At 40.6% G+C, this 17,278-nt stretch overlaps 1 protein-coding gene across 1 annotated transcript in view; it reads right to left on the reverse strand.

Annotated features, from left to right (window-relative positions):
- TTN (titin) overlaps positions 1–17,278 on the reverse strand; it is a 309,757-nt gene that overhangs the window by 29,530 nt on the left and 262,949 nt on the right. Inside the window, exon 155 of the mRNA XM_045032840.1 lies at positions 92–17,197. Coding sequence (XP_044888775.1) covers positions 92–17,197 — 17,106 coding nt within the window. The remainder of the gene's footprint in view (positions 1–91; positions 17,198–17,278) is intronic.

Below are 17,278 nucleotides of genomic sequence, written 5' to 3' on the forward strand. Positions count from 1 at the left end.
AATAATTATTACAACTAATAATTATTTTATGTTAAATATTTTAAGCATATATATAATTTATGCTCTAAGTATTTTTATTGTTGAAACAAACCTGTTATTTTAACTCCTTCTTTGGTCTCAGTGGGTACTCCAACACCAAATTCATTTTCTCCAGAGACTCTGAAGTAGTAAACAGCACCTTCTTGAAGGCTGGTAACTTTGTAGGAAAGGCGATGGCAATTGTTGGTTATAGTGACCCAAGCCTTCTTGCTAGCCTCTCGTTTTTCAATGTAATAGTTCTTCACAGGAGCACCGCCATCATTCTCAGGAACATCCCAGGATAACACTGCAGATTCTTTTGTTACATCTTTTACAGCAATATTAGATGGAGGTCCTGGGGAATCAAGAACTTTGACAACTAAGGTCAAGGTAGCTGTGCTCAGGACATTTTGTAATGTTAATGCATATTTTCCAGAATCATTTCTTGTTGCTTTCTCTATGGTAAGTGAGGTACAATAATCTGAAGAATCAATAGATGCTCGTGTACGGAGATCTGTCTCAGGTTTATTCCACATTACATTTGGGACTGGTTTTCCCCTGAAAGGTACGGTCATTGTAAAAGAGTCACCAGCCTTTACAATTAAAGTCTTTCGCATTTCACTATCAATATCAAAGGCAGGTTCTTCTTCTCTTTCCTTTGCTACCTGAGGTTCTGAGACATCACTTGGATCACTAGCACCAACTTTGTTGATAGATCTTACTCTGAAGACATATTCAGACCCTGATGTTAGCCCAATTACACTGTACTCTGTGCCTCTTAAATTTTGAATAGCTATTGACCAGTCAGTTTCATCAGTTTTCTTGTATTCAACTGTGTATCCAGTAACTGGGGCACCTCCATCAAATAATGGCTTTGTCCATCCAATTGTTATATTTGATCTTGTTGAGTCCAGAATCTTAGGTTTAGATGGAGGAGATGGTATGAAAACTGGATCTTCTGCCCGAATCAATGGTGAAGTGTCACTTGGAAGACTGAGACCAGCAGCATTTTCTGCATAAACCCGATATTCATATTCACATCCTTCTCGAAGACCTAATGACTTAACTCTTAGATCATAAACTGGTTTTTTGTTTACACGGATCCATCGTAGGCTATTTTTCTCACGTCTTTCAATTATGTATCCAGAGATCTCATTTCCTCCATCACTGTCGGGCCTTGCCCAGCACAGGGTCATGGAATCCTTTGTCACACTGGTTATCTCTAAAGATTTAGGTGGATTTGGAACTGTAAATGGATCTAGGGCCTTGACTGCATAACTCTCCAAAGCTTCACCAACACCATATTTATTAACTCCCATCACTCTGAAGATGTATTCGTTTCCTCTAAGTAGTTTTGTCACTTTACAGGATGTTGTTCTAAGCTCTCCTTCACAAAGTGTCCATGCAATTCTACTGGTCTCACGTTTTTCTACAATATAGTAATCAATATCTGCACCTCCATTTTCTTGGGGTGGTCCCCATGACAGGTGACACTTTTCAGCATTAAGGCCAGTTATTTCTAATGGGCCTGCAGGTGGGCCGGGTCTATCAAGTACTTTGCAGTTAATAGCCAGAGATCTTGTTCCTGCAACATTCTGCAGTGTTAATACATACTGACCCGAATCCCGTCTAATGCAATCCTTAACAGTTATTGCAGTAGTGTGATCTGTTGAGACTATTTCAACTCTTGCTTTTTCCTCAATCTCTTTGCCATCCTTTGTCCATGAAATCACAGGTGAAGGTCGTCCTGCAATATCAGCATTGATTTTAAGGACCTCACCAGCTTTAACAACAACAATGTCCCTAAATTTGACATCCATCATGATTCTTGGAGCATCAACATCATCTTTTACAGTCACAGGTCCAGTTGATTCAGATGGCGCACTAAAGAGTCCAGCAGCATTCTTTGCAATAACATGGAATTCATATCGCTGATCTTCTGTAAGTCCAGTCACATCAAAGAAAGTTTCTTGTATGTTAGTGTAATTGCACTTTAGCCAACGGCCATCCGGTAGCTCTCTGCACTCAATAATATATCCTGTAATCTTAGCTCCACCATCATATTCTGGTTTGGACCATGACAATGAGACACATGTTCTTGTAATATTAGTAACTTCTGGCTGACCAGGAGGATCACATGGGTCTCTTGCAGCAGCTGGTTCACATGATTTACTGCATTTGCCTATTCCTGCAATATTTTCAGCATACACACGATATTCATACATTAGTCCTTCTTCAAGGCCAGTGACCTTCATTTGTGTATCACTTATGAGGCTTTTGTTTACTTTTGTCCAAAGAATGCTGCTTCTTTCTTTCCTTTCAAGATGATATCCAATTACTTTGCTACCTCCATCATTCACTGGTTCCTGCCAACTTACAGTCATGAAAGTTTTAGTTGCATGTACTACTTGAGGAGTTCCAGGTGGACCAGGTGGCTTAAATGGATACTCTGCAACAACAGAGGGAGACTCAATATAGGTGCTCCTACCATAGCGGTTTTCTGCATACACACGGAACTGATATTCAGATCCTGTGGTTAGACGCGCTACTTTAATCGATGTTCTTGCAACTGCTGCAGACACTACATCCCATATTGTTGTGGTAGTTTCTCGCTTCTCCACAATGTAATTGCTAATATGGCAGCCACCATCATACACTGGAGGTTTCCAAGATAAAGTTACATTATCTGCGCTAACACTGTCAATATGTACATCACATGGAGGTCCTGGTCTGTCAAGAACAATTACAGTGATAGAAAATGTTGTAGATCCAGCACTGTTGGAAATACATAATTCATAATTTCCAACATCTTCCTTTGAAGCTTCCTTGATGGTCAGCAATGTTGAAGTCTTTGATGTCTGAACATTTACCCTAGTTGTCTCTTTTAAGGTCTGTCCATCTTTCCTCCAGCTAGCTGTTGGTGGAGGCCTACCTCTGATCGGCACATCAATCTTAAGATCATCTCCAGCTTTAACACTGAAAGTACTGAAAAGAAGTTCAGCAGAAGGCTGGATTTCAATATCTTTTGCAACTACTGGAACTCCAAGTTGTCTTGGATCACTCTTCCCTTTTTCATTAATAGCAATCACTCTGAAAGTGTATTCCTCTCCCTTACTTAAGCCTGTTATTGTTGCTTCTAGTGTCTTAACTTGGGTACAAGTGCTCCATTTTTCACTTCCTTTAGTTTGCATTTCCACTATATAACCGGTAATTTTACTGCCACCATCACTCTCTGGTTTCTCCCATGTAATCGTAGCAGTGTTGCGAGTCACATCAACAAGAGTTACTTTTCCAGGTGGATACGGTGGTTCAGAAACCTTAACTGGTTCAGCTGTTTCTGCTGGCAAACCAACTCCATATTCATTTGCTGCCAAGACACGGAAGTAGTAAATGCATCCTTCCTGTAGCTGATCAATTTTGAAGGTATTTTTAGTGCAGTTATTTGTAACAGTGGCATATGCCTTTCTAGTAGATTCTCGCTTTTCAATGATGTAGTTCGTAATTTTAGCTCCACCATCAATAAGTGGTGGTTCCCAGGCTAATGCTACTGAATCTCTCTTAACTTCTCTGATTGTCAAGTTAACCGGTGCACTGGGGGAATCAAGCACTCTGACATTAACAAAAGCTGATTTTTTGCCACTATTATTTTCTAAAGTCAGGTTGTATCTACCACTGTCAAATCTGTTTACATTATCAATGACGAGCATTGTATATGAACTGGTAACCTCAATCTGAGCTCGGTCACTAATGGTGCCTTCTGCTTTTTCCCATTTGACTTCAGGTTCTGGTCTTCCTTTGATGGTAACAAACAGACGTAATGTACCACTCGCACGTACAGTGACTACTTTTCTGAGATCTGCATCTAGTTCAATTTCAGGAGGTTCTATTTTGTCAGCTGCAATGACTGTACCAGGTATAGTTGCAGGTTCCCCGACTCCTTCAGAGTTAATGGCACAGATGCGGAAATTGTATTCATTGTTTTCTTTAAGTTTTGTTACAGTGAACTGTTTCCCTTGTAGTCCTGTTGGTGGTGTGCAAGTAATCCATTCATCAGCAGTAGCTTCTTTTACTTCCACAACATATCCCTTAATGGGAGCGCCACCATCATAAATAGGCTTGTTCCATGCAAGGGACACTGATGATCTGGAAGTGTCTGTCACCTTTGGATTACTTGGTGGGCCTGGTGGATACAGTGCATCACATGCACGATAGAAAATGGATGGCTCGCTAGACTCACCTACACCAGCTGCATTTTCAGCAGAAACTCTGAATTCATAGAAATGCCCATCTGTAAGTCCAGTTACTCTGAACCGCAAGTCTGTTAGCCTTTTCTTATGGCACTTGGTCCATCGAATACCATCTTTGTCGCGCTTTTCAAGTATGTAACCTTCAATTTCAGCTCCACCATTGTCTACTGGACGACCCCACATTACAATCATAGAATCTTTTGTGATTGCTGAAACTTCTGGCACTGAAGGAGGACCTGGAGGTTTGTATGGATTACAAGCCACAACAGGCTCAGATTCCAGTGGTTCTCCGATTCCAAATTTGTTCACAGCCATTACACGGAAAATATATTCATTGCCTGGAAGGAGTCTGGTTACTTTGTGGTTAAGAGCTTGCACATCAGATGCCACTAGTGTCCAGGAAAGTCTGCTTGTCTCTCTCTTCTCAATGATGTAATGTGAGATACTAGAACCACCATCATGTAAAGGCGGGGCCCATGCCAAGTAACATTTTTCTGCCGTGACACTGGTAATCTTCAAAGGACCCTCTGGAGGTCCTGGCCTGTCAAGCACTTTTACTGTGATTGGTATAGATTTTGTACCCCCTACATTGCTGAGTTTAAGTGAGTAGTGACCTCCATCAATTCTTATGCAGTCTTTGACGGTGAGAGTTGTTCTCTGAAGTGTAGATTTAATTTCCATTCTTGCAGTTGTTTCTTCAAGCTCTTTTCCATCTTTTGACCATGTAATGTCAGGAATAGGTTTACCATGGATGTCAGCCTCAAGAACAAAGGTTTCTCCAGCATGAACAACAATGACATCTTTGTATTTTGGATCCAATGAAGCTCTTGGTGCTTCAATTTCATCTCTAGCAGTAATTGGCCCTGTGCTTTCAGATGGTTCACTCAAGCTACCAGCTGCATTTCTTGCAATTACTCTAAATTCATATATTTGGTTTTCAGCAAGACCAGTTACTGTAAATTCTGTTTCTAGTACATTTGTAAAGCTGGCTTTCATCCAACGACCTTCAGGTAGTTCTTTCTTTTCTACAATATATCCAGTTATTTTGCTACCACCATCGTACTCGGGTTTTTTCCAGTTTATTGTAACATAATTTCTTGTAATAACAATGGGATCTGGGCGGCCAGGTGGATCACATGGATCACGGGCAACATACAGTTCAGATACTTTGCTAACTTTACCAATGCCAACAATGTTTTCAGCAGAAACTCTGAACTCATATTCAAGACCTTCTTCAAGGCCATCTGTTTTATATTTGGTGTCTGGAATGAGGGCCTTGTTCAACTTTGTCCAAAGAATGCTGTTTTTATCTTTACGCTCAAGATGGTAGCCAAGAACCTTGCTTCCTCCATCATTAACTGGTTCATTCCACTGTACAATCATATGATCCTTGGAAGCTGATGTAACAAATGGTGTTCCTGGTGCCCCAGGTTCCTTATATGGGTATTGTACAACAACTGCTTTAGAATCCAGTGGAGAGCTCTTTCCATATCTGTTTTCAGCACAAATTCTAAACTGGTATTCAGAATTTGTTTTAAGATTTGCCACTTTGATTGCTGTTCTTGCAACTGTTGCTGATACCATCTGCCAGGTGGTGGTGGTTGTGTCACGTTTCTCTACTATGTAGTTGGTTATCTGGCAGCCTCCAGTATAATCTGGTGCATCCCATGATAAAACAACAAAGTTTGCGCTAACTTCATCAAAGCGGACAGGTCCTCGCGGAGGGCCTGGCTTTTCAAGTACAATTATGCTCAGGTGCTCTGTAGCTATGCCTGCTGTGTTTGATGCTGTTACTGCATATTTGCCAAAGTCATCCTTATTACTTTCTTTAATATGTAAGATAGTGGATGTTGGTGTGTCATGAACATTTAACCTGGTTGTCTGTTTAAGTGGCTGCTCATCTTTTGTCCAAGTAATCTTAGGGGTGGGTCGGCCAATAAATGGTACTTCTATCTTAAGATCTTCTCCAGCTTGAACACTGTAAGTATTAAACATCAGCTTGAAACTTGGCTCAATTGTCAAATCTTTAGCTATCACAGGAATTGCAAGTGCTCTGGGATCACTTTTGCCTTTTTCATTGTAGGCTATCACACGGAACTGATATTCTTGATTTGAACTCAAACCGGATACAACTGCACAGCACACTTTGGTCTCAGTGACAACACTCCATTTTTCTATTCCTTTAGGCTGCATTTCAACTATGTACCCCAAAATTCTGCTACCTCCATCATGTTCAGGTTTCTCCCATGTAAGTGATGCACTTGTGTGAGTCACATCAGTGAGACTGACTTTCCCAGGAGGCAAAGGTGGCTCTGAGGCTTTCACAGCATCTATAGTTTCAGCTGGAATACCAATTCCAAATTCATTTTCAGCCATAACTCTGAAATAATAAGTTGCTCCTTCTGTAAGGTTTTCAACTTTAAAGCTTGTTTTGCCACATTTAGCACTCACATTTGCATATGCCTTTCTGGTTGACTCACGTTTGTCAATCACATAATTCTTTACTTTTGCTCCACCATCATTAGCGGGTAGTTCCCAGGATAGTACTGCATAATTTTTCTTAACATCTTTTACTACTAAATTTTGTGGTGGTCCTGGTGTGTCAAGGACTTTTACTGTAACAAATGCAGACTTAGAGCCACTGCTGTTCTCTAACTTAAGAATGTACTTGCCAGTATCATTTCTATCACAGTTATCGATGGATAGTTGTGTGTAGTTTATGCCTTTTTCAATTTGAACCTTATCTGTAAATTCACCTTCTTCCCGAGACCATGTGATTTCAGGTGTTGGTCGTCCTCTGAATGGTATGTGAATCCTAGCAGATCCACCAGCTCTAACCAATATTCCTTTCCTTAGTTCTGAATCAATATCAAGTTCAGGAGCTTCAAGCTTGTCTTCTGGTTTAACAGTTCCAGGAACTGATGCAGCCTCTCCTACACCAATTTTATTGAGGGCACACACTCGTACTTTATATTCCTGATGTTCAATAAGTTTTCTAATCTCAAATCGAGTGACACACAGCCCAGTCTGTGGAGTAGCTACTGTCCATTCTTCTTCCTCTGCTTTACAGAGCTCCACAATATATCCTTGGATTTCACTACCACCATCATAAATAGGTTTACCCCAAGCAAGTGTAATTGAATTTTTGGTGGTATCTACAACATGAGCATTAGTGGGTGGACCAGGTTTAAACACAGGGTCACAAGCTTTAAAATAAGGAGAAGCTTGGCTCGGTTCACCAATTCCAGCAGCATTTTCAGCAGATACTCTGAATTCATACTCATGGTCTTCTGTTAGTCCAGTGACTCTTAATCGCAAATCTGTAATTCTGCGTTTATTACATTTTGTCCATCTGATGCCAGCTCTGTCTCTCTTTTCTACAATGTAACCAATAATTTCACTGCCTCCATCACTATCTGGCCTGCTCCAGCAGACAGTCATGGAATCCTTTGTGATGTTGGTAATTTCCAGTGCCTTTGGTGGACCAGGAACTACAAATGGATTTTTCATAAGTACTGGAACAGACTCCAGAGGCTCACCAACACCATATTTGTTAACTGCCATTATACGGAAAATATACTCATTACCTTCCAAAAGTTTTGTTACTTTCAGCATTGTGGCTACAACATCTGAAGCAACAACAGTCCAAGCAAGGCGGCTAGTTTCTCTCTTCTCAACAATGTAGTGAGAAATGTCACTACCACCGTCATGTAGTGGTGGATTCCATGACAATGAACATTTTTCAGAAGTAATTCCAGTAACTTGAATTGGGCCTTCTGGTGGACCTGGTCTGTCCAATACTTTTACATTTACAGGTACTGACTTTGTTCCTGCAATGTTAGAGGCTTGTAAAATGTACTGTCCACCATCAACTCTAATGGCATCTTTTACAATAACTAATGCCTTGAAATCAGTGTTCTTTATCTCACATCTAGCAGTTTCTTCAAGTTCCTTATCTCCTTTGAACCACTTAATGGTAGGTAGTGGCTTTCCATGGACATCAGCCTCAAGTTTGAACATTTCTCCAGCATTTACAACAATTGTATCTTTGTATTTTGGATCCATTGAGATTCTTGGAAGCTCAACTTCATCCTTCGCTGTTATTGGTCCTGTACTATCAGAGGGTTTGCTTATTGCACCTGCAGCATTCTTTGCTATGACTCTAAATTCATATCTTTCATCTTCAGTAAGCCCTGTTACAGTGAACTGAGTTTCAATGACATTGGTGAAGCTAGCTTTCATCCAGCGGCCATCAGGTAAGTCACGTTTTTCTACAATATAACCAGTAATCTTGCTACCTCCATCATATTCTGGTTTGGTCCACTGTAGAGTAATAGAGCTTCTTTTCACAATTATGGCTTCTGGGCATCCTGGAGGATCACAGGGGTCTCGGGCTACATAGCACTCTGAAACTTTGCTTGCTTTTCCTACACCAACAATATTTTCTGCAGAAACCCTAAATTCATATTCAATGCTTTCTTCAAGGTTAGTTGTTTTATAATGCGTGTCTTGAATAATGGTCTTGTTTATTTTTGTCCATAAAATGCTGTTTCTTTCCTTTCTCTCAAGATGGTAACCCAAAACTTTACTTCCACCATCATTAATTGGTTCATGCCACTGTACAACCATAGAATCTTTTGTTACTGTTGTTACAAATGGTGTGCCAGGAGGACCTGGTTCTTTATAGGGGTACTGAGCTACAACTGGTTCAGATTCCAAGGCAAAGCTCTGTCCATATCTGTTTTCAGCAAATATTCTAAACTGATATTCTGAGCCAGTTTTCAGTTTAGTCACCTTTAGGGTAGTTCTTGCAACAGCAGCTGAAACAGTTTCCCATACAGTGGTTGTTGTATCTCTCTTATGAACAATGTAGTTGGTGATTTGGCAGCCACCTGTATACAGTGGAGGATTCCATGATACTGTAATGCTTTCAGCACTAATATCATCAAACTTTACAGGGCCTCTTGGAGGATCAGGCTTGTCTAGTGTTATAATTTCAACACATGCAGACTTTTGTCCAATAACATTAGCAACTGTGATTCCATACATGCCACTGTCCTCTTTGTGTGTTTCTTTAATATTCAGTACAGTGAGATTAGGCAAATCATTAACATTAACTCTTGTTGTCTGCTTTAACGGTTGGCCATCTTTTGTCCAAGTAACAGTCGGCTTAGGTCGACCAGAAATTGGTATTTCTACTTTTAGATCTTGACCCACCTGGATACTGTAACTGTGGAATGCAGGTCTTACATCTGGTTCAATAACAAGGTCTTTGGCGACCACTGGAACTGCAAGAGATCGTGGATCACTCTTGCCCTTTTCATTTACAGCTATTACTCTAAATAGATATTCTTCTCCTTGAGTTAGGTTAGTAATAAGTGCTTCAAGTGCTTTTACACATGCACATTCTGACCATTTGTCACTGCCCTTAACTTGCATTTCAACAATATATTGTAAGATTTTGCTACCACCATCATGTTCCGGCTTTGACCAGTTAAGCAATACACTGTTTCTTGTGACATCATCCACTGTTATTTTCCCTGGAGGTTGAGGAACTTCAGAAACCTTAATTGGGTCAATGGTTTCTGCAGGAAGGCCAATTCCAAATTCATTCTCAGCAGTGACTCTGAAGTAGTAATTGCTGCCCTCCTGAAGTTGGTCTACTTTCCATGAGGTCTTGTGGCAATTTGTTGCAACAGCTGCATAGGCCTTTCTTGTTGCTTCACGCTTTTCAACAATATAATTTTTAATTTTAGCTCCACCATCCAGTAAAGGAGGTTCCCATGAAAGTGAAACGGAGTCTTTGGTGATCTCCTTAATTTTTAGGTTAACAGGTGGACTTGGGGTGTCTAGTACCCGTACACTGACAAAGGCAGACTTTATTCCACTACTGTTTTCTAAAGTAAGGGTGTATTTTCCAGTATCAAATCTGTTAACATTGTCAAGAACAAGGGAAGTAAAGCTGCTAGTAATGTCAATAATAGCTGCCTCTCTGATCTCACCATCCATTTTACCCCATTTTACTTCAGGGGTTGGACGCCCTCTAATAGGAACAAATAATCTTAAGGAACCACCTGCCCTTACATTTACAATTTTCCTTAAGTCTAGGTCAAGATCAAGGTCTGGAGCTTCCAATTTTTCTTCAACAATAACAGTACCAGGAACATCAGCATGCTCTCCAACTCCAGCTTTATTAACAGCACAGATACGGAATTTATATTCATGTTTTTCTAATAAATTTTCTACTTCCATATTTGTTTTCTTGATTCCAGTTGGTGGGGTACAAATTGTCCAGTCACCAACACTTACATCACATTTTTCAACAATGTATCCCTGGATTTCACTGCCACCATCATAGATTGGTTTGCTCCATGAAAGGAAAACTGAAGATCTTGTCACATCTATTGCTTTGGGATTATTAGGTGGACCTGGCTTGTAAATAGGATCACAAGCCTTATAGTAAGTGGAAGGTAGGCTTGGTTCACTAAGACCAGCAGCATTTTCAGCTGAGACTCTGTACTCATAGTCATGGTTTTCTATAAGTCCAGTCACCCTGTATCTCAGTTCACTAACCAAACGCTTGTTGCATCTTGTCCAGCGAATGCCTTCTTTATCTCGTTTTTCAAGAACATAGCCCAGAATTTCACTACCGCCATCTGAGGCTGGTCTTTCCCATACAACAATCATTGAATCTTTGGTAATGGCTGAGACTTCTGGGGCATTTGGTGGAAGTGGCACAACAAATGGGTTCTTTGCAATTACTGGTTCAGATTCAAGAGGTTCACCAACACCATATTTGTTTACAGCCATGATACGGAAGACATATTCATTTCCTTCCAAAAGTTTTGTAACTTTGCAACTAAGGGTTTGCACATTGGAGTCCACTACAGTCCAAACTAAGCGGCTAGTTTCTCTTCTTTCTACAATGTAGTGTGAAATATTACTACCACCATCCTGTAGTGGGGGTTTCCAAGCCAATACACATTTTTCAGCAGTAACTCCTGTTATATCAACAGGACCTTCAGGTGGCCCAGGTCTATCAAGAACTTTGACATGAACAGAAGCTGTTTTTTCACCTGCAACATTCTTTGCCAGCAGTACATAATGACCACTATCAACACGAATGGCTTCTTTTACACTGAGGCTTGTTGCAAAATCTGTGCTTTTTATTTCCAGATGAGCTGTGTTTGCTAATTCGTGATCACCTTTTAGCCAGTGAATGGAAGGTAATGGTTTGCCATAAACATCAGCATCAATCTTGAATGACTCACCAGCATTTACTATAATTGTTTCTTTATATTTTGGATCCATACTTATACGAGGTGGCTCTACTTCATCTTTGACTGTGATTGCCCCTGAGCTTTCAGATGGTTCACTGAAAACACCTGCAGCATTTCTTGCTATGACACGGAACTCATACCTCTGATTTTCCACTAGGCCAGTTACTGCAAACTGAGTCTCAATGACATTTGTAAAGCTTGCTTTCATCCAGCGACCATCTGGTAACTCCTTCTTTTCAACAACATAGCCTGTGATTTTGCTTCCACCATCGTATTCAGGTTTCTTCCACTGAAGGGTTACTGAGTTCCTTGTGACAATTATAGGTTCTGGACGACCTGGAGGATCACATGGGTCATGTGCTGTATAACATTCAGATACTTTACTTGCCTTTCCAATACCCACTATATTTTCTGCATAAACTCTGAACTCATATTCAAGTCCCTCTTCAAGGCCAGTTGTCTTAAATTTAGTGTCAGGAATAGATGTTTTGTTTAGTTTAACCCAGAGGATGCTATTTCTTTCTTTGCGTTCCAAATGGTACCCAATGATCTTGCTACCTCCATCATTAACTGGTTCATGCCACTGTACCACCATGCTATCTTTTGAGCGAGCCGATACAAAAGGTGTTCCAGGTGGACCAGGAACTTTGAATGGATATTGGGCTACAACAGACTCTGATGTGAGATATGTACTCTTTCCATATCTGTTCTCAGCTGCAATTCTGAACTGATATTCACTTCCAGTCTTTAATCTACATGCTTTTATTGTTGTTCTGGCAACAGTAGCTGACACAATGTGCCAGACAGTAGTAGAAGTGTCCCGTTTTTCTACAATATAATTGTTGATAGAGCTGCCACCATCATATTTTGGTGGTTCCCAGGAAATGGTGATACTATCTGCTGTTACTTCATCTATCTTTACTGGTCCAGTTGGAGGCCCTGGTTTATCAAGGACAACAATATTAAGAGTTTCAGTAGCTTCACCTGCAGAATTTGTAAGTTTGACTATATATGGTCCAACATCCTCTTTGCAGGCTTCTTTTATTGTTAGCAATGTGCTGTTTTCTGAACTTTCTGCATTTACTCTAGTAGTCTGTTTCAGTGGCACATTGTCTTTATGCCATAATACAGCTGGTTTGGGTCGACCAACAAATGGGATGTCAATCTTTAAGTCCTCTCCTGCTAGGACACTGAAAGTGGTGAACAATAATTTGAAAGCTGGTGGAATCACAAGATCTTTTGCAACAACAGGTATGCCCAGTTGTCGAGGATCGCTGATACCTTTTTCATTCTGAGCTGAAACACGGAAGGAATATTCCTCCCCTTGTATCAGTCCAGTTATAGTGGCTTCAGTAACTTTTACTGTAGCACACGTTGCCCATTTTTCACTGCCTTTGCTTTGCATTTCTACAATATAACCCAGAATTCTGCTACCTCCATCATGTTCAGGTTTTTCCCATGACAAGGATACACTATTTCTTGTCACATCCAACACAGTTATCTTTCCTGGGGGCAGTGGTCTTTCTGACACTTTCACTGATTCTGGAGTTTCAACTGGAAGGCCTATTCCATACTCATTTTCAGCTAGGACTCTGAAATAATAGTTGCAACCTTCCTGCAGGTTGTCTACTTTCCAGCTGGTCTTGTGGCAATTGGCAATAACCGTTGAATAAGCTTTTCTTGTTGACTCACGCTTTTCAACAATATAATTTTTTATTTTTGAACCTCCATCTATGAGAGGAGGCTCCCATGTGAGTGTAACAGATGATTTTGTGACTTCTTTTATTTTCAAATCTTGTGGTGCTCCAGGTGTATCAAGAACCCTGACATTTACAAATGCTGATTTACTGCCTGAACTATTTTCTATTGTCAATATATACTTGCCACTGTCAAATCTATTTACATTTCCAACAGTAAGTAGAGTATAAGAGCTTGTTGATTCAATAGTAGCTTTATCTAAAGACTCTCCATGTTCTCTTGTCCATTTCACTTCAGGTGCTGGTCTTCCTTTGATTGGGACAAAGAGTCTTAAAGTACAGCAGGCTCTGATATTGATAACTTTACGTAGTTCTGCATCCAGCTCAATCTCTGGAGGTAGCATTCTTTCTTCAGCCTTTGGTGATCCAGGAACAAGGGCAGGTTCTCCAATGCCTTCAGAATTCATGGCATATATTCGGATCTTATACTCCTGGTTTTCTTTAAGATCTGTGATGGTAAAAGAAGTAGCCTTCAGTCCTGCTGATGGAGTTACAATTTTCCATTCATCTTCTTCAGGTAGTGCTATCTCAACCATATAACCTGTGATTTCTGAGCCACCATCATAAATTGGTTTATTCCAAGCTATTGTAATTGAGGACTTGCTAGTGTCCAAGACACGAGGATTACCTGGTGGACCAGGCTTAAACACAGTATCACAGGCTTTATAGAATTGACTGGTTGGACTTGGTTCACTAATTCCAGCAGCGTTTTCAGCCATTATTCTGTATTCATACTCATGACCTTCTGTTAGTCCAGATACTTTATAACGTAAGTCCGTAACAACCCGTTTGTTACATTTCACCCAGCGTAGTCCAGCTCTGTCACGGCGTTCTACAATGTAATTGGTTATTGGGCTTCCACCATCAGAATCAGGACGTCCCCAACAGACAATCATAGAATCTTTTGTAATTGCTGTAACTTCCGGTGTTTTGGGCGGATCAGGTGGCACATATGGATTTACTGCAAGAATAGGCTCTGATTCCAGGACTTCGCCAACCCCATATTTGTTAACAGCCATAACACGGAACACATATTCATTGCCTTTTAATAGGTTAGTGACCTTCTGTTTAGTTATTGGAACTTCTGAGGCCACGTTTGTCCATGCTAGTCTGCTAGTTTCTCGTTTTTCAACGACATAGTGGTCAATCTTTGCTCCTCCATCATCCAGAGGTGGTAACCATGACAGTACGCATTTTTCACTTGTAACCTCAGACACAGCCAAAGGCCCTTCGGGTGGACCAGGTCTATCAAGAACTTTAACATTGAAGATATGCTTTGCAAAGCCACCAGGATTAGATGCAGTAAGCGTATATGCACCGCCATCTCTTCTGGCAGAATCTTTGTTGATCACAACAGTAGAGAAATCTGCCTTTTTTATTTCTAATTTTCCTGTGTCTTCTAGCTCTTTTTCATCTTTTGTCCATGTCAGGGTTGGTGGAGGTCGACCTGTAACATCAGCCTCAAGTCTGAAAACTTCACCTGCTTTCAGTACTAAAGTGTCCTTGTATTTGGCATCCACCATTATCCTTGGTGCTTCAATGTCATCTCTGCACGTTATTGCATCTGATGGCTCAGATGGTTGGCTAACTGCCCCAGCAGCATTTCTGGCAATCACACGGAATTCATAAGCAGCATCTTCTGTCAGACCACTTACAGTGAAATCTGTCTCTAGTATATTGCTAAAGTTAGCCTTTAGCCAACGACCATTAGGAAGGTCTCTCTTTTCAACAGTGTAACCAGTTATCTTAAAACCTCCATTATATTCTGGTTTAGTCCACTTAAGTGTTACTGCATGTCTTGTAATGTTGAGAGGTATTGGTTTACCAGGAGGATCTATAGGGTCTAGAGCAAACACTGGATCAGACGGTTTGCTTGGTTTACTTTTGCCAGCCATATTTTCTGCTATAACACGGAATTCATATGCAATGCCATCAGTAAGTCCACTTGATTTAAAGAGATTGCCTACCACCAATGCTTTACTTACAGTCTGCCAAAGAATGCTATTTCGTTCTTTTCTTTCAACATGATATCCCAAAATTGGACTTCCACCATCAGTAACAGGCTCATTCCAGCTAATGGTCATTGACTCTTTTGTGACTGCAATCACCTGAGGAGTACCTGGAGGCCCAGGAACCTTAAATGGATAGTTGGCAATTACAGGTTCTGAAGAAAGGGCTGGACCTGTTCCATATCTGTTTTGAGCTTTAACACGGAACTGATACTCAACTCCAGTAGTAAGATGAGTAGCTTTAAACATGGTACGTATAACAGTGGTTGCTAACTCAGTCCATGTGGTACTGTCAGTCTGACGCATTTCTACAACATAATTACTTATTGGTACCCCTCCATCATTCTGAGGAGGTTCCCATGAGAAAATTACAAAGTCAGATGAAACTTCATCAAATTTGATGGGTCCCATAGGAGGGCCAGGAATATCATGAACCAGGACAGTAATCACATCACTAACTTCTCCAACAATATTTTTAGCTGATAGGGGATATCGGCCACTATCATTTCTTGTGCATTCGTTGATGGTTAGTATGGTCGCGGTTGCAGTGTTTTCAAAGTTTACCCTGTGTGTCTGTTTAAGCAGCTGGTCTTCTTTTTTCCATGTCACAGTTGGTCTTGGACGACCAAGCACAGGGATCTCAATTTTGATGTTGTCACCAGCTCTGGCAATGACCGATTTCTGGTAGATTCCACGGAGGTCAAATTCAGGAAGCATCATCTGCTCTTTAACAACAACTGGTCTGCTCTCTCTTGGATCACTTCTTCCAGCACTATTAACTGCCATAACCTGGAAAGTGTATTCCTCATTTTCAGTTAGATTCTTCACTACACAGTCTAACGTTTTCACAGTTGTGATGTGTGTCCATTGAGTGGAACCTTTTTTCTGTGCTTCAATTATATAACCAGTGATCTTGCTTCCACCATCATGTTCTGGCTTTGGCCAAGCAAGGCTAACTGTGCTCTTTGTTATATCCATAATATTGAGGCTCTCAGGTGGTGATGGTGCTTCAGAGGCTCTTACAGGTTCTGTAGTTTCAGCTGGTTCACCAATACCGAACTCATTTTCAGCCAGCACTCTGAAGTAATATTCACATCCTTCAACCAAATTAGGAATCCTAAGGGAACATTTCTGGCAGTTGGTGGTGATTGTTGAATATGCCTTTCGTGTTGCTTCACGTTTTTCAACAATATAATTTGTTATACGTGAGCCACCATCTAATAGAGGCATATCCCAGTGCAGGACGATGCTGTCTTTAGTTATTTCCCTAGGCTTAAGATTTATTGGTGGTCCTGGTGTATCCAAGACTTTTACATTTACGAAGCCAGTTTTCTTACCAGCAGCATTTTCAAGGGTCATTATATATTTTCCAGCATCATATCTATTACACTCTGTCATAATTAGAAGAGTAAAAGAGTCTGTATTTTCAATGTTGGCACGTGCTTTAAGTGGGATATCATCTTTTGTCCATGTAACTTCAGGAGTTGGACGACCTTTAATTGGCACAAATATCCGAATACTCAGCCCAGCTCTAACAACAAGTGTTCTTCTCAGCTCAGCATCTAATTCAAAATCAGGAATCATTTCCCGATCTTTGATTTCAACACTTGGAATTTGTGCTGGTTCACCAGCACCCACAGCATTGATGGCAATGATTCTAAAATTGTATTTGGCTCCTGGCTGGAGATTAGCAACAACAAATTCAGTGATTCTTAAAGCAGTTCCTGTTGTGTCTTTTACCCATTCTTCTTCCCCTTCCTTTTGATGTTCTACTATGTAGCCAATGATGTCAAGTCCACCATCATAATGAGGTTTGCCCCATGTTAAAGAAGCACTGGTCTTTGTAGTATCAATCACTCGTGGGTTTGAAGGTGGACCTGGTGGATCTGCAGTAGTGAAAAAAAGACAAAATTCCAACATTATATTAGACCTGAGTTTTTATAGGCAACCAAAATATTAATACTCTA

The sequence above is a fragment of the Mauremys mutica genome, chromosome 10 (assembly GCF_020497125.1).
Source record: "Mauremys mutica isolate MM-2020 ecotype Southern chromosome 10, ASM2049712v1, whole genome shotgun sequence".
Classification (NCBI taxonomy): Eukaryota; Metazoa; Chordata; order Testudines; family Geoemydidae; genus Mauremys; species Mauremys mutica.